Here is a 22,264-nt window from a genome sequence, read left to right as displayed (position 1 = left end):
CATTTTGAATGATGAGCAATATTTGGTGAGGTTGTTATCCAGGTATATAAGGCATATATAAATGAACAACATTAATATTTCAGACAGATTCATACCACAGTGACACTCCATGGCTTTTGTTTTTAAAATGGATGTTCAAACAACTCTCACCTTTCAATTTACTGTATCTACCAGAAGTATCAAAAGATACCATTAAGATTTTCTAAAGACTGAATACAGCTATGTGTTCAGCTTTGTATAATAGCAGTGATAGTCTAGCAGTACTGATATGGAAAGAGAAAAAAGATGGTAATTAAAGCAATAGTGAATTAAAACACTTCAAACAATTAGAGAATATTTTATCAAAGCTTGTAATTAAAAACTAAGTTTGTTTCTAAGCTTCTAATCTCATCAAAGTCAACAGTATGTGCTTGAGTGCTTTGTTAAACTGGAACTTTTCGTGAATCAAGCCCAGTTGTTCAAATCCACTCAAAAGAGAGTATTTTAATATTCAAGACTACCTATAAGTAAATTTTCAAAAGCTTGAGAACAACATTCATATTTAGCAAAACAAAATGATGCAACAGTAAAGTTGCTACTTAAAGCACAAGCAAGTGTATATTTTTCCCACAGGGATTGTGAGAAGTTTGAACTCTGCATATCTGAAGTATAGACTACACTTATAAGTGATAGAACTGTTCCTACCATAGGACTGGAGAATTCGTGCTGGTAGTTTTAACTAATAGCCTCATAAGAAAAATGTACATGCTTGGTGAAAATAAATGAAACGTTAGATCAATTCACTGTTGAAGTACACAACACACAGATATAGAGTGCCTGGAGAAACAGCCTTACTAAATACTCATTTTAAGGGGAAAGATAAGAATCAACTGTTGCGACTATATAAAGGAAGTACTCTGCACTGATTGTGTTGAGCACTTTCATTGACAGACTGTCCTTGAGCAAAGAAAGGGATTCTTCAGTGTGTTTGCTATTATGTTTTCAGTTAAGGGTTTAAGTTAAGTTCTTTTCATGATCATTGTTGCTACCCAGAGTGAGGGGGAAAGTGAGAACAAAAGGAAAAACTTTTTGCAAAGTGGACCTAGAAACTTCTAATACAGAATACAAAGAGTTCTTGAATTTATGTAAACACTACTAATACAAAGTTCAGGGAACAGAGGAAATAAGTTAGCGATATAGGTATCAACAAAGAAAACCAAACTGGATCTAAAATGTGTGGTAGGTGTTATTATTTAGTGATACCTGCTGGAACAACCTTGAAGAAGAGCTAAAAAGAGACTAAAGATATGGCAAAAATGGAAAACCTAAGTACTGGGGTCAAAGCTGTCTGTGGGATATTTTTGAAACAAAAAGAAGACACTATACATGTGATTGCCTCTGAAGATTTCTAGTGAAATATCCTATTTCTAACACACACACACACACAATCCTTGGATAGAAGAATTGCATAAAATCCCTGTTTCTAATTTCTTTCCTGCATCCCCTCTACTCAATGATCATTCAATATTTTTTCTGTTCTGTGTAAAAAGTTTTTCTATATTTCACTCTCTGTTTTTCCATCATTCTTTTTCTGTATTGAGTTTACTATACCTCCCTCAAATTTCAGTTTATTTTACTCTGCCTCATGTCCCTAATCTTGCTGAACCTTTGCCTTTTTCATATCTTCCTTCTTCAGTACTTGAGCTTTCTATAGCTTTTTATAGTTTAAATAAGACTCTGACCTGATATAATCACGTGGGGTGTGCAACCAGTGGAGCTGCGCAAGTAGTGGGGCTGCTCTCTAACACAAATTAGTGGCTACAGGAAAAAGCAATCCAGCAGATTATACTGAAGTGTACACTGAGAGGGGGATATGCCCAGACATACATTTCACCTATGCAGAGATCTGTCCCTGAACTGCTGTCAGATTTCTCCTTCAACTGGCTGTCGAAGACATGATGTAGGTGTTCAAAGGCCATTGCCTTTTAGGGTCACATAGAGTATCCCTACTCTACAATCTCAGACATATTTTCCTCCTCTGTCCCTCTCCAGCTATGGCCTTTCCTTATGTATCTTTCATTTTACTTCATGCACAAACCATACAGATTCCCACAGGAATTTCTCAAGCAATGTTTCTAAATCTCAACTCATAAATCCTTACCCTTTCCTAATGCAAGGAACTCTTGGCTTACATTAAATGTTTGGTTTCTCTAATAGCTGAAATCATCTCACTGTCCTACTGTCACCTGTACTTGTAAATTCATTCTCTGTTCTTCCCACGAATAGCTTTCCAGTTTCCCTCTTACAGTGTTCTTTCCCATGTTCCTTCTCAGAGTCCTTTCCACTCGCTTCTCCGGCCAAACACCAAACTTTCAAAGTCTTTGGATTTCCCTATTAGACTGCCTTATGGCACTAGATCATCTTTCTTTCCTAAAAACAAGTGGAATAGAATAGGATATATATTTCCTGTGTCCATCAGCACTATACTTTCAGAGGATACTGAAATACAGAGGTGGGATTTCCCCCCGACACCATTTCCTAAGAAAAAGCATACCCGTAACCCTCCAGAATAACTCCCACCTCTCTTTCCCCAAATATTTCCGAGGCAAAAGGTTCAGTGAATTCATCCCAGCTCCTGAAGGACAGCTGCCCTGTGCGGGCATCACCCCCACCGCCCGTCTTCCAGCCGGAGGGCGGGTGGCCAGCCAGGGACTCTTCTGGGCACAAACATCCACCCTGAGCCCCAGCGAAGTCCCCCCCATGCTCCCAGCGAGGCCATTCCCCCTGCCAGGGGCAGCCCCTCCAGGGCGCCCCCTCGCCGCTGCCCTCCCCGATCCCGCCCCGCCGGCCTCCGCGGCTGTAGCGTGCTCCGTGGGGGCGGCCGGGGCTGGCCCCCGCCCCCTGCCTCCCCGCCCGCCCCGTCGCCGCCGGGGCCGCGGCGTTCCCCGCGTCCGGGATGCGGCTGGCGGCGGGGTGCCGGCTGCTGGCAGGAGCCGCGGGCAGACGGGAGGGGAGGTGGGCTCCCGCCGCCGCCGCGGCTCGGCGCCGCCGCCGCGGCTGGGATTAGGCTCCCGCTCGGCTGCGATGCGGAGCGGCGGGGCGAAGGCGGCGGGGCCCAGCGGGAGGGCGCCGGGCGCCACCGGGCACTAGGCGGGCGGCGGGCGCGGAGCCGCCGGAGCTCTCCAGGGTGCTGGGGCGCCGCCCGCCCGCGGGGAGCCGCGCTGCCATCCCCGCTCGCCGCGCCGCGGAGCCCCGCCGATGCCTCGGACACGACCGCTCCAGGGCTCGGCGGCGCCTCCGAGCAGCATGGCCCGGATGAGGTACCTCCGCGCCGCTGTCTCGGGATTTTATCTGTGGGAAGCCGCGGTCCTGCTCAGGTGAGTTGCTGTCTCTGGAGAAGCAAAGGTTTCCTCGGGCGGCTGAAGCGCCTGGGACTGGCGCGGAGGGTGGCCTCGGTCACCGTCTTTCCTCACCACTAACACCCGGCTAGCTTCGGCAGACAGACCCTGGGCATGGAAACTAAATGCGTGGGGTTCCTGCTTCTCGAATGACTTTGTAACACTGCGTTGCCTTGAATTCGATTTTGCGTTTTGCAGGCTGGAGGCTGTGCGATTCCTTCACCTGTTCGCAGTTAGGGTTCCTCTATTTGGTCTGTGAATTTTATCACAGCAAACGATTAATAATCTTGAAAATTCTTCAGGTGTAAAGTGTCTATATGTAAAAGTTGGGGTAGACAATCTGAGTTGGTTATCTATAGAGTTATTTACTATCAGTTCTTTTCAGTAAAAGGAAAAATCAGGGGATTGTGTTAGGTCAGAGAAGACTTATAACAGAAAAAAATCATAGCCAAGTGGACAGAGGATACAGTCTACAGAATCTTCCTCAAGAGGGAAAGCATTTGGTGTACCACTGGCAGTCTAGGATTAGTAATATGAAAGATAAAGTATGACCTGAGTAGAAGTCTGAGGTTCATATGGCTTTTTCTGCTTTCTGCCCAGCACACTTTTTCTAGCTAATGTTATTGTATCAATGCAAACATTCTTTTAAGACATAGCTCTGGAAGTGTGGTGACAGCAGGCAAAAATAAATTTAAGCCCTCTATTTAAAGGTGAAGGAAAACTTAAAAAGAAAAATCAGACACGTAAAGAGGCAGATTTCAATGTCATCACATATTCACTGCTGATGCAGAGTTAGCCACGCTTGTTATCAACAAACATTCTAGCTCTGAATCACAATAAATAGACTATGGCATATAGCTTGATAATGCCAGACTATTTTAAGAATCACATTGTTACTTGACAAAGATAAAAAAGGAAACTTAAATTTGAAACGTGGTTCTGCAGAGAGAGTTTGCAGATTATACATGTAAGGGATTTATAACCAGGAAGTTTAAACAGTAACACGTAGTGCTCCGCAGCGATGGCACCCTTCACAGGTGCTCACAGGTTCCTAGCAAATCTTTCCTTGTTGAAGTTAGTTTAACGACCTGTTTTGTATCAACATATGTAATGTAAATAGTTTATAATGTGATTTTATTGTAATTGTGCCAAAAGAAAGAGATTTTAAGAAACTGGGTCACATGGTATGGGATTAATTGACACTGAGAGGAAAAAGTAAATGCACATATATTGCAGTTTAAACTTTTCAGTTGCATTGAGTATTTAATGTTCAAGGTAGATGACCAAACCCTAGCGCAGTGTAGGTAATACAAGCTGTGTTATTATTGTGCTGTTTCAGGTTAATTATAGAACTGATTTTTCGTCTGTATAGTATTTAAATGCCATCTTACTGTTGGATGATTCATCCTTTATGTTAATGATATAGAAACACATATTACATTCTAAGGTGGGGGGGGAAGTGAAAAGTTATTTTTTTGAATGCATAGGTGTATTTTGCATCACACAATTCTGGACTAAAATTTAATTGTTTCAAAATGTATATGGGCTTCTTATTTTGCATAAATTCAAATTATTCTGTTTAATGTCCAAAAACCTGTTGTATTGCAATAGCCTGCTGCTCTTAAATTGTCATTTTATCGCAATGAACAAAGTTACTGTGTACAAGGTCTATATAGTCTGAGAAAGACTTCAGAAAACTGCTCAGACTCTATGTATATCTTTGAAATATATCTCAGCATAGAGACTACTGGTGACTTTAGGTCTAACAATAATATCATCTGAAAAATCCAGTCAGTTATGGACATACAGGAGTCTTCCATGCTTTAAAATGGGGGCGGGGGGAAGTGTTAAAAAACCAAAAAGTTACAATATTAAAACCTCTAAAATTTCCAACCTTTCCGGAGCCATTAATTCTAGTTCTTTCCCAACTTAAGCCTTTTGAAATGCTTTACAATAGAGCAAAGGGAACAGGGAAGAGTAGGAGGCTGCTTCTGCTCTCTGTAAGATACAGTCTCTAGCCTTAGCACCTATATAACACTCTCAGTGAGAAGATGGATGTACTCTGACTTTCTAGGAACAACCAAACCTTAAGTGCTTCACTTGCTTAAACAGTATCGAAAAAATAATATATCTTCTCTTACATCATGCAACATGAAAACTTTTCTGCTCTTCATTAACAAGCATCCAAGGCTGTGGGAGAAGACTGAAGAAACCCAACAGGAAGAACCTTCAATTCTTGTCAAACAGCCCTGAGGACATTTAAAGTGATTGTTTAAATTACCTACCTGTGAAGACAGACATTTAGTTTTATTTTCAGTACAGGTCAAATGAAAACAAGAAGTATTTTTTTCAGTATAAAGTTACAGGCTTGCTACTTTAATGAGCAAAGCCTCTGGATTGCTATGCTTCCTAAGAGGAAACTGCACCTGCTTTTTTTTTTTCTTTGAGGAATTCATTTTTCATCCCACATCTATAGGTTCTTCCAATTGAAATGACTGAAACAAGATGTATATTAGTCGTTGTAGGATCTAGTTATTAAATTTTTTCAGAAAGACATTGTGGGAAAAATAAAATGTTAATAGTCTTTCATAATATTGTGCATATTTGTACTACTATGTCTTAGATCACTAATATACTTATTGATAATATATTGATAGACTTTAGACATCAAAACCAACAGTTTAAGCACATAGAACTCTATTATGTTTTCAGTGGTATATTTGAGAACTGGGAGAAAAGCTCAGACCCAAAATAATACAAAAAAGTATTATTTATTAATGACTGCTTGGCCGAGACTCAGTGTGATATGAAGAAGTGGGCTGAAGTTTAAAACAAGGTCAAATCTAGGAAAAATAATTTAATGGAGCCTAAATATAACTAATTCACTACCAAAGAATGGAAATAAACACTTCTAAGATACAGTTTGAAGTTATAATAATCTCTAAGACTGAGTATTCCCCTGTTTTCATTAAAGTAATAGTGTTAACAAGAGTTCCTCTGCATTTTCCTGGATTCCAAAAACTAATGCTGAAAGTATGATCATATTTGTAGAGTCAACATGAAGATTGTATTTTTGAGTCAAATAGTTTTATGACATCTCTTGAACTCCCACGGGCACAAGCACAGCTCTGTTAGAACTACTCTGTCAGGGACTTGCCAGGGACTCTGCTTTCTCGCTGAAGAGCATGGTATAGGTATTTTATATGTAGACCTGTGTATAGGGAAAGCACAGGATGAAAAGGTAGGTGGCACTGTGGAAGTGCAAAATAGATTTTCCCTATATGATATTTCTTTAGGTAGCCATATTAGCTTAGACCAAGAATCATGCTATGATTAGATTATTGCCTCTTTCCTTGTTCTATTCACTGCCTCATTGGCCTTATTTTGAAAGAAACAGTATCACAGAGACAGCTAATTACACTCAGAGACCAGATTCTTGTGGAAAAAACCTCCATGCAACCTAACTCTGGGGCATGTCTGAGCTCACAGTTAACTGATTTTGAAATTATCCTTGCATTGCATTGCAAATTGATTTCAGATGAATAGCTTGAAGAAGCAGAAGTGAATATTCTTTGAGCCAGCATTAGTTCCTACAAATAATGAAAAAGAAAAAACAAAAGCTAAAAAATATTAAATCTGGCATATCATCACAAAGATCTTTGAAAATAAAGATGACTTCAGTATCTTATTAATATGTTAAGAATTATAGCTACGATACTATTCAAGAAATAAAAGTGTCTGCTAAAATCAGGATGTGAATAAAACAGTGTGCGAAAGAAAATGTAGTAATTCAGAATGAGGGCTTTGAGGCACAGTACCTTTCCTTGGCAGCCCAGACTCAATTTGAAAAGTTTCTGTGGGATAGACCAGTTGACAGACTCCAGGTCCTAATGAAAGAGATTTGATATGTCTCAGAGAGCAGCAAGGGAAGGGGAGGTGAGCTGGGAGTTCAGACTCACAGCAAGGCAGGCTGGAGCAGGGTCCTATCAAAAAAGTTTGCAGGCCCACAGAACCTGTGCAGGAGTAGCGCAGATCCAGCCCAAATGATGATTCAGATTGCAAGGCAAAGTTGGTAGTGATGAGATGGGTCTAAGGTCAAGCCAAAAAGTCAGGTCAGCAAATCAGGCTCAGGGTCAGAATTAGGAAGGTACAAGGCTGGGTGAAGGTGCACTTGCACAGTAGCTCATGCAGAAACCAAAAGCATCTCCCAGTACTCCCCAGGGAGTGAAAAAAAAGAAAAGAAAAAGAAAAAAGAAAAAAAATCCCAAACAAACAAACAAAAAGACCCCACAACACAAACAAACCACAGAGAAAAAGAAAAAAAAAAAACACCTCCTGAGAGAAGAGGGATGAACCCTTGCTGAGGTTTCTACAGCTTTTTATCAAACAGCTCTGCTTCAGAGCTAGGCTACTGCATTATCAGAGCTGGCACTGAGCCCAGGTAGCCAAACCCCTGGGATGAAGGAAATGTAGTCACAGTCTTTATGAAGTGTCAGGCAGAACACCAGGGTTCCCTTGCAGGATGTTCCCATAGGCAGGCATTGTACTTTCCAAAACTCCGACAAAAAAGAAGTGGGGTTTTTGTGACCAATAATATGTAATTCAATTTCTCTTGTATTTCAACTATATCAGTGAAAACACCAAAATCCCTGTGAACCAAATAGGAGTTTTGTCATGAGTACAAATTCAATCAGAACTTTTACTATCCATTCTTTATTTCTATTTTTTTTAATTGACTACCACATTTATAATTTTGAGAAAGAATTGTGTAGATTTTTGAGTTTATAAAGTTATAAACTGTCACAAAATTAAATAACAAAGACATTTCAATTAAAAACATGAGTTTCAATTCTTACTGTGCTAGTGACATTTTCTTACTTTGCGATCTCTTCTAATTCTTTCCTAGATAACTGATGCTTACAACAACTGAAAGCAAGTAATATTGGAAGATAAATGCTGTGCTTCTGTATGATGAAAAATGTAATAGCTCCTCTATCAGATTATTCCTGTCCAGATATCCTAGGAATCACGACAATTAGAGAAAATGAAAATTTTTATAAGATTAGAGCTTCTTATTTTAACAGATTTAGAATACAAGCTTCAAATGACCTTACTGAGTATTATGTAATAATACCTATAGGGAAATATTCCCACAAATCAGCTTTTCTCAAGTAAAGAGCAATGAAGTGCCCTTCTGTGTGGTGTTGCATCTTCTCATTTTTATTGTTCTTCCTACTGATCTTCATGGTGTTTACTGAAAGAATCAGTAAAAGGATATAGGAACTGAAAAGGACTAGTTTTACTTTCACCGGTGTGTAGGCATTGTGAACAGATAGAGGAAAGAGCACCTTTTTGAGGATATCAAATACCAACAGAAAGGGAACATCTCAGAGAGCAGGAAAAGAAAGAGCTAGAAACTACGCGTAACCAGAATGAAGGACCAAAAGCAGGAGAATGAGAAGAGCATCAGGAAGCAGAACATTCTGTGCAATAAAGTCAAGAGAAAAGAAAGCAAGAATCTTTGAGACTGTACTTTTTTGTAGCACAGGCTATAATCGATTATTTTTATGGCATCTGAAGCGATATGATCCATCCTGACTGATGTCTTTAGATGCTGTGACAATACAAATGCCAAGTAGTGTGAGTAAAAAGAAAGAATGAAGGAAAAAGTACAAAAATAGACAGCATGTGATTATAAAAGTATAAAAGAATGCATTTTTGTTATTACTCTTCCGGTCAGCTGTCTAATGAATTGCTTCAGCATTATTCAACACCAAATAGGGTGATAACACTTGCTGTACATTGCAGCGGACTTTCTACATAACAAGCACTTCCTGTACAATTTTCCTGTACCACATACTACCCCGTTATTCCTCTAGCCCTACCGCAGATGTACAAAATGAGCAAGGACAGGAGGACAAGTCAGGGCTATTTCCAGGTAGGAACTTCCCTAAGAAAGACCAGTCCTCTTCAATATTGGTATAACTGAAGTTTCTATTTGGTGACATGAAATATTAGTGAAATGCAGTTTCCAAGGAAAACCAGCCTGAGATGACAGAAAATGTAGAAAAGTTCAAGAAGACTCTGACCTGAGATAATGACGTTGTCACCGATGGGGCTGTTGAAGGAGTGGAACTCTACAAGTAGTGGGGCTGCTGGCTAATACAATTCAATGGCCATAGGAAAATGCAAAGCAGTAGATTATCCTGAGACTGTTTCAGTGAGCAGAAAGTAAACACAGGAATACTAAATTATCTCAGACTGTGAGGCTGAGTTAATAGGTATTAACCTGTTTGTGATTCTTACAGCTACATCTAATTTTGGAAGGTTATCTTAAGAAGAATCAGTGCAGCTATGATATTTAAAAGAGCAAAGTAGTATTTTTCCTCTTCCTGATTAAAATTCAAGCTGCAGTTATAGCTACATAACCTACTGTCTTAAGATTTTGCCTTTTGTTGCATTCTATCTTTGATGTAAAATCTATATTAAAATATCTTCAATATAAAAAAAAAAATTGGAATATGCTATGCATCTCATCATTGCTCAAGGGTTCACGTACTATGTACAGTTTGCATAAGACTCTACTATGTCTAGAATTTATCTCATTTCTTATTAAATTCTTCTGTCTTTCAGAATTGTGAAAGCTAAAATATAAGCCTAATGTAATCCTAAGTAGCATCTTTGAGGATTCACAGGTACCAGAGTATATCATTAATTTCTATAAAATGGGCTGTTAACAAATTTGTATGATTTTTACCAACAATTGACTTTAATTGACTTTTATCCCACAACTAACCACTCAGTAAAAATGCCTATTAAAACCAGTTATACCAGCATGGTTTTTCTGAAGGCTTTTTAAAAAAATTTTTATTACTTTACATCTTAGACAATGACTGCCCAGCTTAGGGACTTTTTCATGAATAGTTGGTTAATAATGTTCTGGGATACAGTGGGACTTGATTATTAAGAAGATTCTGAGTTTTTGTCCTGCTAAGGCTTTTAATTTCATAAAATTTTCAAAACTGCCCTGTCATCTGTTAGATTCAGTGATGCACTGGAGAGTCCATGCTCTGGGCATATGTAGGTTAAGACATATTCATCTGTAGAGACCAACTAAACTTCCAGTTTTGTGAGTAACATGTCAAATGGCTAAGGGTGCCCTACTAGATAAATAAAACAAATGTCACAAAGTGGCAACTTGCTGGCAAAAGTAGGGTAAAACTTTTCATTTTTTGAGGGAAAAATAAAAATTTTGTCATCGATCATGATTAAAGCCCTGATTTCACACAGTTAAATTATGACTAGATACAGTATTCTAAGATAAATATTAATTCTGTGCCTAAGCATCTGTGTAACACCTCCATGAAGGGTGCACACCTGACTGATGTTTTCCCTGATGCTATTAGGTCAGATCTATTACATCTGACTCAGCAGTATTAGAACTAAAATCAAAGTAGGCAGATTTCAGCATCACATCTGGACTACATCCTATTAAATACTTTTTTTGAGATCGTACTGGTTTTTTTAATTACCTATCAGAAAGAATGCTTTATCCAAATTTCCTTTTTTTTTTCTCTGAAAAGAAAAATAAGCAGACTCTTCATTTGCAAGGGTTGAAGTAAAATAAATTATCTTTGGTTTTCCTTCAGTTCTCACACACTGAAGATTGGATGCTCAAATTGTTTTGAACAAGATACTGTGATTTTTTACTACACAGAGTGGATATGAGATGCACCCACTTGAGACGGTAATACACGATTACAAAAAGTACAATACAGTGGAGTGCCGGAATTAAAAAAGCTATTTGCAACCAGTTTCTGCATATATCCATTAAAATTTTACCTCCAAAACTTATTCATAAATTCTAACACTGTGCAAATGAACTCTAAGAACATATCTGTGTCTTTATTTTTGTTGCTCCTGTACACAGACCTTGGGATATAAGAGTACTCAAATTTTCATCTATAATCAAAATGTGAGCACAAATACACTTGTTCAGATTCTCTAAGTAACGCGGAACAGAAAACGGTCTTTTTCCTCTTTTTTAACAGTGATGACTCCTGAAGGAAATGAAGTGTCTTGCACATAGTAAAGACTGAAACAGATTCAGTCATGGTCTTTCCTTTGTCCAGCATATTTCCAATTTGCTTATATAAAGCTTACAAAACTCAGATGACAATTAAGGGGGTGCTGGATATGTGGCATAAGCAAGGCTAGTACAGCAAAGACAAAGCATGTATCTGAGGGCACTTTCTGCGTCTGAAAGAGAATGTGAGGATGTGTAGTGGACCAGGAAACATGTGGTGGAAACATGAAAGGCGAGCAGCACTGCTTTTTAACCTTCACATTATTTTCTGTGTCTTATTCAGTAAGGAATCTGCTCCAGTGCATGCATCAGGAAAACTGGGTGCTGTCATTATGTAGCATGAATCCTTCCACTCTTGTCATGACCCTGAACCTCAACCCTGTTTTTCCTTAAAGAAAGTCTTATATTAAATTATCATAGTGTTGATTCTAGGTAGAATTAATAAAAAGGAAAAAAAACACTTAACGCATTTATCTCATGTAAATTAATAGAGCTGCTTGAACTCTTCCTGTCTTACAGAAAATTTCAAAGCATTGAAAAGTTTTTATTGCTTTTTCAATGCATAAAAAGAATGTTAAGTTGCAGAAAGCAGGAAAAAAAAAGTCTGTCAATTCTGTCGGGGAGATGTTCAGATATATTTTTTTTTAAATTAGAAAGCAACACCCCACCTTCAGTTCCCATCAACATCAGAAAATGTACCGTGGCTGGCAGAATAGAAAGGACAATACACAATATTCCACCCAAGCTTGCCAGCACTTCATTAAAACAACATTGAAACAGATATGTTTCTGTAAAAACACTATTTCAAGAAATCGGTACTTTTCTAACTAGAAATATTTTATCTTAACTGAAAATTCTTAATCACTAGTCATAACACAGTATCTACACTATAATTAGCTGACTAATCAAAATAAACAATTTAATCAGAAGTATTTTGGGAAAGAACTTTGTATAGCACTGAGTTCTATTTACTGGTAAGTTTTGACTTGTCTGGGCTGTAGTCCTGCTTGTTGAAATACTTTATTTTTAGTTGAGTGACTCTTAAGCTATATTCAGTTTTCTCTAACTGAACTTAATATCTTATCAAACTCATTTTGGAGAAAAAGTCTCATCTTCTGAACAGCCATCTGACATGCTCACTACAGATACAGGACTACACTGTTGTACTGATACAAGCAGAGCTTCCCTAAGGCAAATGGAATAATGTTTAATTGAATTGTGCTTCAGTCTTCCCAAACCCTGGGTTTTCATTCAAAATGGAATTTTAATCTAGTTTTGACAAACCCCAGCCATTTCATTCTATTCTAAGATTTCTATGAAGATTTTTTATGAAGAGTAGAATTGTTTGAGAAGAAACATATCAAATAACCCCAGTTTTCAGTTTCAGTTAGTGTTCAATTCATAGAAGCAGATTTTTAAAGCAAAATAAGGCAAAGAAGGAACAGAAGACTTGTGGCATTCTAAATGATCATTAATTAGGATTACAATAAATATCTTTTTTCTACAGATGCACACTTCAGTGGACACTGTTCTTGTTTACATTGAGTGAGAGTACAGCAACTTCATGGATGCAAAGTAAGCTGATGGGGCAGTGCCATAACAACAGTAAAAAATCTAGGCAGTGAATTAGAAAAAGAAATCACAGTGATATGTAGGTCTACAATTTAAGGGACATTTTGGGATGTATATAGGATCAGCAAAGCAGCTGTAATCTGTAGAATTGAGTTTTCAGTATTCACAGATTGCTCCTAGATCTGGGAAGAGTCTGTCTTGGGAAACAACAGTTTGCAGTTTTTAGCCAGGCAATGTCTCATTTTAATTAATTCTCCTTTCAGTCTAGTGTTGCCTCAATGACATCAGTTGAATTACTATTCATTATGGTGGTGAAAGACATCAGTCAGTTCCTCCACAGTTTCAGTTGGTTAGAGGAATCATTCATTAATCATAAAACCGAATGTAACTGTTCAGTTCTGACATGTGTTTATAGAAGGATTTCTGGTGTTATTAAGGGTAATATTATGAAATTATTTTACTTGATCATTTTGCAATCTATCCATTACTCCAATAACTTTTCTTCATTATTCAATTAATACACAAATTAATCTTTATAATCAGGTAGTAATTCAAGTTCGCACTACTATAGATTAGTGATTTATGGTTTCTATTTTCAAAGATATTCGATTCATTTTAGCCAGGTATCATCTGTCTAAAAACAAACAAACAACAATAAAACCAACAAAAACAAACAAAGAAGAGTTAACTGAATTTGGGGAAGATCTGACCGTTAAAGTTGTCAAGAACTTAGCCCACGTACTATGTCTTTGGAAGAGTCAGAGATTTGTTAGAATTTGAATATCTGAAGCATTCTCTGCTCCTTGTATAGCTGTTTGAGGCAGCTCTTTTCCCAAAAACGTAGGTTGAATAAATGAAGAGACAGTAAGAAACTAAGACCTGAGTTTAGAACACTTATAAAAATAAGGTATACAACAGGTACAAAACACTACTAAGGAAGAAAGTGTAAGTGTTTCTGGGAAAACAATGAGCAAATACTCAGATTAGAGTAATAATTCACAAAGTATCTTAAGAAAATTCACATGGTACATAGCGAAAATTGGCAACAATAAAGTTGTCTTATACAAGAAAGCAAAATTAGACAGACAACCTGTAGCTTATTCAATATATATATCTTAATAGGATTATGAAGAATGCTGTCAAATTAGTTTTCTCCATTTTTGTTTCAAAAGGGTAAGTAGTAAAGTATTGTGCTTATATATACACAGAGTCATAAACAAAAAGAAGTATATACCAGTTTAGCCTCATCTAGAATATAAAGTCCTTTGACCCACAGAATGGTGATCAGGTCAGAGTGACTTAATCAGAAGAGTTAAAACCACATAATTCGCTATTTTTCCTCTCTGTTAAGAAAAGCCACAGCAATCCAAACCTTTTAAAACTATAGTACATAAAGTAAAAAAGCTATAAACATTATATCATTTTAGTTCTATGACAAACGGGACTGGAGAAAGACTAAGGGTTGGAAGAATTCTCAACCATATTAATAAAAGGGAAAAAATATGACACCGTAAAGCTATCAGGAACATCTTTGCAAAATACTTTTAACCATTGCCTAACCTAGAAAGACCACTAAAATGTCATGTTACTTCAGTCACTGAAACAGAAAAATGATGTTTTTCCAAATCCAAAAGAAAAAATGTTTTTGATAGTTGCATTGAAATGCAATCACATATACTTTTCATTGTTGTTTTCATTTCTAACAACTAAAATAATAAATAATGGACAATTAGTGATCTTAAACCAGAAAATTACTGTTTGTTGCACATAAAAATTGTTGCTTTGGCTGAAAATGTGTCCTGATTAACTCTACTTAAAATTAGTCTGACCTTTTGAACTTATTCAAAATAAGAGGACAAAAGGTCAACTAGAAAAATCTAAAATTGTGAAAAAATCAGTAGAAAAATCTCACCTGTCACAGAAAATATTCAAAAATTCTCCTGAGGATTTTTCTTAGAAAATGTCTCTTTATATTCTTGGTGATACAATGCTTCTGCTCCTGTTAGTTGAACCGACAGTCTTTGGCAAACGTGAGTTAAGAGTTCTGTGCTTCTCTCTGACCTGATAAGATTATTATTATCTAAAACATTGCAGGATATGAATATCTGCACTTTCATTGCATCGGGAACTGACAACTTCATGACCTACAACAAATAAAAGAAATTTCATCTTCAGTTAGCAAGCAACACTGTATTGTCAGTTTTAACAGAAACAATAAAAAATAATTTGGAATCTCAGTCTTTAAGACATTGCAAACTTAATTCTTTCTCCTTCATTTGCCTTTGGAAACTCACTTTTTTACTTTTTTTTTTTTTACTTTTTTTTGGTGTGTGCTTCAGAAGGAGATTAATTTATTCACAAATAAAGCTCAAGTAGAATTATTTTTGTGCTGGAATAGAAAGGAGTTGGAAGGAAACGATCTCCTTGCATTAACCTTGATCTGCAGAGGAAGGTAATGTTATCTAATTCAGGCATCTAAATGAGGAGTTCAGTTACCCTGGGTTTACAATGTAGATAATGTAAAGAGATCAAGTCTTCCAAAAGATAATTCAGAGAAGGAGCTCAATTTTGAGTCTTGTTTTGCTCCTCAGAAGAAATTATTTCTCTGTGAATCTGAATGGGACAGCGGTTACAGTTAATTCTGTACGATATTTCCAGGACTACTGTCTTTCCAGAGTGGCCCCAGTTTTTCGTGAAGCAATATTGCTGATGAGTGGCCTCCAATAAGAGAAATCTATTTATTTTCTGTTTTCTGTGAAGGATTATAATTTTCAGTAGACTGAAGAGATTGCCTTATAATTTTATTGCAATTTTTAAAAATATTTGCTTTAAACATATTTCCCCTGCCTTCTGAGCTCCCAGTCCACAGTATTTGCCTTATCTGCAAGACTTTCCAAATGTGAAATTGTTTATTGAAATGAATTGCATTTCTCTTCTGACATCTGAGGTAGCAAGTTTAAACACATCACACCTCAGAAGAACATGTCATGCTACTTGACTGAACAAATGCCTTTTAACAGCAAACTGTGCAAAGATTTGGAAAAAACTTTAGGAAACAGCTTTATCCACAAAAATGAGGCTAGTTAGTATGTTTATGTTTTACAGTGACTCTTTTTTTCCTAAAATTGAAAGCAGTTCTTATTGTTCTGAAAGAGCAGGATTCATTTTGGTTCAAATATACAAAACACTTTCATTTGAATGGGCTTGGGACTTTCAGTGGTCATTCTTGTCAACATTTGTTGTTTGTTTTAAGCTGCCACATTCTGGAACATTCTTCTGTCAAAAAGGTGGTTTTTGTCAGGTTTATATTAATTCTTGGAATAATGTGCAAATGCTACATACTATAAACGCTGATCCTTTTAGTTATTTTCCTACTTTAATTAATAGATCGGCTAATTACATACACTCCCTTTACAACAACAACAACAAAATCTTCGACGTCTTCAAACATAAAGTTCATTTTCTCCATTAGTCATATAAAATACATTTTATTGAGAGATCTATATTGCACAGAAGAGGATTTAAATACTGTCTTCATACCACAAAATCTTACTGCCACAGTTTTCAAAATGCAATTATCAGACACCATCTATTCGAGAATCATTTCATTTTAGCAGACCTTGTTAATTATATGGAATATTTTTTTGTTTTAAAACTAATGAATTCTATCACTGTTACTGACAGTTACAGAATCAAGGGAAGTAATCATGAGATTAATTCACCTGTCATTGGTGAGCCAATGAATAAGTATCAACTCAGATTAATTTACTGAAACGCTTTTATGTATTGCTGTTTGTGAGAGCACATTGGTCGGCTGCAGGTTTTGCTTTTCTTATGAGTATGCAATTAATTTCCTTGAGATTATCTGCAAAGCTTTTTAATGTAAAGTGCATTAAAAACATTTAAACATCAGCTGGAGAAAACAGACCACAAACACAAGATCAAATTGCTTCAGGGGTTTGGCCACACTTGCTGTCTTAAACAATAAGATAAGTAATGAAATGAAGGAGCTATTGGACCATCCTAATGCATGCAAAGCATCCTGTAACAGCTCTGTAGTATGCATTGCAAGATGAAATACAAAATTTCTGCCTCTCTGAATAGCTAGGATGGATTGTGTTTGAGACAAAATAAATAATTTATGATCATATAAGAAAAATCAGCAAGCCAAATATGACAGTAACTTGGTGTTAATATAAGATTTTCAAGATAAAATACATAGGTAGTATAACTGTGGAAGGAAGAAAATGAAGATACCATTAATTAAAAGATTAATTGCATTAATTGTATTCAAAAGTAAGTTAGTGAGATTCTGGAATAACTTGGATAAATTAGGGGAGTGCTCTAACTTGGACTTGGAAACTATTCTCTGGGAAGTTTCCAGAGGAAGGTGTCACTATAACACACCATGCTCTTTTTTTATTTATTTTTTTTTTTTATTTCTATCTCCACCTCTCACAACAAAAAACTGGAAAGAGCAAATGGTGTAAGATGTAATTTCTTCCTCCATTTATTGTCTATACTATTCTTATCAAGCTCTTCTGGAGGGCTACAATCTTTCATATACAAGTATTAAGAGTAGCCTGCTACTTCTTCAATATTTTCAAATAAATAGGTATTCTTTTAAGGCTGAAACAACACAACTGAAAGTGATTTTTAAGAACCCACCTTGAAGATGAAAAGTTTAAAAAAGAGAGGAGAAATCAGTGAAAAACAGGACTTCCTGTAGCACACAGAGAATACAAAAGTCTCAAAGTCAGTATGATTGAAATTACTTTTTAAAATATAACTTTTAAAATAAAGCATATATAAAGCATTTTCATTTGTAAAGTTCCTTTTATTTATTTGTGCTTTGGTAAAAAAGTGCAGAATTTTGGGGCAGATAGAAAAAAGAAATCTTATGAGTAGGAATACAGTGGTTCTTCAAAAAAACATGGGACAGCAATCTGATTTTTGTAGCTTTAAATGTTTTATAGAAGGAAACATTTGTGGAGATTGTGAAATTCCCTTTGAAGAGTTTTTCTCCATTGTTTTGTTTTGGAGGAAAGGAAGGGAGAGCAGGATTTTCTCTCACAAACGTGCCCACTTTAAATGGACACTCCAGGAGCAGAGATTCATGACCCATGCTTTCTCTTGCTAGCTAAATTGCCAGCTGCTAGATGAGATCTCCAATTTAAATTCGATAGATGTTGGTGCTCTGACTGCATAGCTGTGTTAACTGTATACTTTTTCAGAGTTCTGTACTGGTAATTATTTTAAATGCATGAAAGAATGATAATGCAAACATATCCTTAGCAGTGGGGTTAGAAGTGAGTCCCATCACTTGCAATCACAGTCTGTACATGTCACAGAATCCTAATCTCTCGCTTCGTCTTGAAACACACAGGGCTTTTCTACCTCTACTCAAAGTACTAAACTATTCCCAAATGAAAGTGTTTCAGTGATTGAAAACCTTTTAATTTATGATCTAAATTTGTCCCTGGCCTCTTCACATCCATTTGCTTTCATGACAATGTTATAATTTAGCCTAAAATTCTTTCCTCCTTGCAGGTGCATGTTACAGACAGAATAGTTCATTTCTTCCCAGTAGTGGTCAACCTCCGATTTTTAAACTGCCTGTAACTTCTGGGCAGCTCAAGTGCAGTTTCCATTCCAGAACCTAATTCTATACCGTGCAGGGAGCTGATGCTCATGCAACCGCTGGGCAGGTCAAATATCCTGCTGTGAAAGGAATTGTGCAAAATGGGCCAACATTGCCAAATGTAACCTGCGACCCAGCTTATAGGTTACAGCATAGGCATCTGCAAACCTGCAACCCAGCTTCGCCATAGAAGAATTCTGAGAAGACACCTTTTTCCACTTTGAACGATTCCCATTGCTTCCCTTCCTTAACCTCTTCAAGTCTGTAATGTGTCTTTTGGCAACCTGAAGATTTTTGCATGAGATTTGTAATGTCTACCCTGAATTTAGCCTGCTTTTCTATATATCATATGTCATTCCTTTTCTCCAAGCTACCCATATATGAAACACAACACCTTATATTTTGCTAAATTATGTCTTCCAGAAAGCTATACTGTCTTGGCTGCTACAGTTTCATCTTCTGTTAAATTATCTTTATTATTAAAATTGTGTGCCTGAATTCCCATCTGAATTTGTCTCTCATTGTTTGTCCTCTGCCTTTCTTCTTTAGATAAATGTCCATCATTTTCTGCCCCTTTGAGGTATTTATACACTTCAATCATGTTATTTTTCAATCTTCTTTTTGATAAACTAAGCAGATTGAGCTCTTAAAGTCTCTTACTGTAAGAAAATTTCCCTTAACTCTCAGATCATGTCTTAGTGGCTTTGTTCAGTACGTTTCCTAATGCTTTAATGTCCTTTTAAAACTTGGACACAGAATTTGATACAATGTCCCAAAACTGGTGTCATGAATATCATATAAAATAGTAAGTTAACTTCATGCTCCTACTCACTTTTTCACTCTTTCCACACCAATGTATAACACAGTAGTGCAGTGAGAACTTGACTACAACAGTGCTGAGTTGCTCAAGACGAATTCTGAATCCTTTTTCAGACTCACCACTATCTCCAACTCTGCCCAAATTCCAAATTCATATAACTCTTAATAACATTTCTTTGTTTTAAACTGTTCTACTTAAATGGTCTGAATGTAAGAATTTGGTTTATTTTCTTGCCCTCGTCAATATTTATACCTCTGTCATTTTTTTTTTTTTTGCAATTCTTAGTTTTAAACCATCAATGATGTTATATTTTCTTTCCAGATCATAGATGTCAGTGCTGAACACCATTCTTACTACAACCCCCTACAGCACCTTTTTGTCTAGAATTTATGATGTGAGTGCTGATTTAGAGAAACCACATCTTGGCTGTACCATGCTCCTTCTTACTCTCTAGGATATATATCCCACTGTAAATATCCTCAGCTTGACTTAACCAGTTCTTACTTAAATATGACTTTTGGTAGGTCATGCACTGTCAGAGATCTGTAATTCAGGATATTTTCCCACCTCAGTCCATGAAATTCCAACTTGACAGTCTTCAAGGCACGATGCAAAGCTCATCTCCTCTCATTTTAGGTAAACACTGATTTAACAGACAGAACAAAGCAAAGATAGCAGTAATTATAGTTTTGGTGATTCTAATCTTCTTTTCATACCCGGTTTTGTATAACAGCTTATTTGGAACAAAAATTCTTACCCTAACTTTTGATGGTGTAAATTCAACCAGTCACAAATTATTTTTTTGAATACATTGTTTGACATCTTCTATTATTTTCTCTATTTTTATCCACTACTTTCATTAACAAATTTATTTTTAATTGTTTGGCAAGACTTAATTTAACTTCTAAAGATGTTCAGGACACAACAGGAAAGTCAAAGAAAGTACTGCTTTAAATCTGAAATTTGAAGATGGTTTAAATCCTTATAACTGTTAGCAATATTTACCAATAGCTCACAGGAACAACATAGAGTGACTAACAGGGCTACCATTCTAGTTGGTAACTTTTCCTGGTAAAATATTAATATACCAGAAGAGTGGGAGGTTACAATCTCTCTCCAATAAAAGACTTCAGCAATGGGAAGCCTTTTTTGCTTTTGTCTGTGAACAAAAACGTGCAGCTTCCCCTCTCAGTGATTTAAAGTTGCATAATGACTTTATGCTAACCACAAGTCTATTGTAGCATACTTCTGAATGCACCACAGTATAAAAGTTTTGCTGATATTTTAATTCTTGTAATTCTGCCTGTTAGAAAACGCATGCACAATTATTTAAAAACAATGCAACAGGTCAGACTAAATCCCCTCTCGAGGTACACAAAGCTGTTTCTGGGGTTTATGCAATAATTGTGTGTCGAGGAGGAAGCTACATGCATTAACACTAAAAGGACCTACATTCATACTTCATGAAAAGAGTGTGACCTTCTCTAACCACTTAACCAGAGGCTTATTTTTTGGAGGCAATGTATAATAAAACTGAAGAAAATTATGTCAGAGACCAATAGGATAATTTCAAATTGAACTAGAAAAATAACATACAAAGTACTTTCTCAGTAAAGGAAATACATTCTCCAGCTATGGGAAGAAATGAAGAACTAGGTTAGCTACTGAAGGAAACTAAAGACACCTTTTTTTCTAAAAGATAATACTGAAAGTGATGCCAAAATATTCAGAAAAAAATATAAATATCCAATAATTTAGAAATTTATGAACAATCTAGGAATATGCAAACCAACTTACACATAAAATAGCATAACCACTAGATAAACAAATAAACAGAAAGATTAATTTTTAACTCTCTGATTTCAGTTAGGATTGCAATTAAAAGTCTTAATTTCCAGGTTTAATTAAAATATGAGTAAAACAAAGCATTCTATAGGTTTCTAGGTTCATAGTCTGTGCATGTCCCAATTTGTAACACTCAAGATTTAATATCAAATAATTTTTGATTTAAGATATTACATCTAAATTTCAAATTTGAAGATAGACTTTTTAGTAGACCTTCTAAATGGAAGTTGCCATAAAACTGTAACTTTTCCTGTCCTGAGTAACACAGTCTTGGGAAGAAAAATAAAAGTATTCCCAGTCTGCACTAAACATGGCATCTGCATACACATATACCTGTACAGAATTTTTCCTTGTGGAACTGCATCCACTGTTAACAAGCAAAGTTCAGCATGGGGGTTTTTTTATGAGATAGAAAATTCCTAACGGTTTTACATTATTTGCTGTGTTTACTTCTAAATGAAGGAATATTTAAGCACTCCTGAAAGAGTTAGTTGGTATTAACAGGAGACAATGAAGTGGATAAGTAGGAGATTCACATCATTCTGCAACAGATTTTTGACTAGAAGTCAGCACAAACAGGAAAAGGTCTTTATCTTTTATTTGAGACTCCAAAAACCATGAAAGGTTTTAGCGGCACTGTGTATCACAATGTTACTCATAATTCTATTTGTATATATAATTTATTGACTGTGTTGTTTTCTTCAATGTGTTGGCCAGAGTCCAAGTAAGAGTTCCACAACAATAAAGACCTTTTTCTTCAGGTCCATATGACTGATCATAGTACTGATACTTTTCTCTCTTGGCATGTGTGGAACACACTTTACAATGTCAGTGGCGGTTCTGCATACATATGGAAAGGAGGCTATAGGAGATGACATTTGCCATGTGGCCCCGAGATGAAAATTTTGCCCTAAGATAGTTCC

At 36.5% G+C, this 22,264-nt stretch overlaps 1 protein-coding gene across 1 annotated transcript in view; it reads left to right on the top strand.

Moving 5' to 3' along the window:
• Nucleotides 1-3,237: 3,237 nt before the first annotated feature.
• The window catches only part of GLRA3 (glycine receptor alpha 3), an 81,335-nt gene continuing 62,308 nt past the window's right edge, over nucleotides 3,238-22,264 (top strand). Inside the window, exon 1 of the mRNA XM_065634033.1 lies at nucleotides 3,238-3,356. Within this exon, the coding sequence (XP_065490105.1) occupies nucleotides 3,238-3,356 (119 nt within the window). The remainder of the gene's footprint in view (nucleotides 3,357-22,264) is intronic.

The sequence above is a fragment of the Caloenas nicobarica genome, chromosome 4 (assembly GCF_036013445.1).
Source record: "Caloenas nicobarica isolate bCalNic1 chromosome 4, bCalNic1.hap1, whole genome shotgun sequence".
NCBI classification, from domain to species: domain Eukaryota; kingdom Metazoa; phylum Chordata; class Aves; order Columbiformes; family Columbidae; genus Caloenas; species Caloenas nicobarica.
The sequence above is the reverse complement of the archived record's forward strand: the minus strand, read 5'-3'. Positions and strand labels throughout refer to the sequence as shown.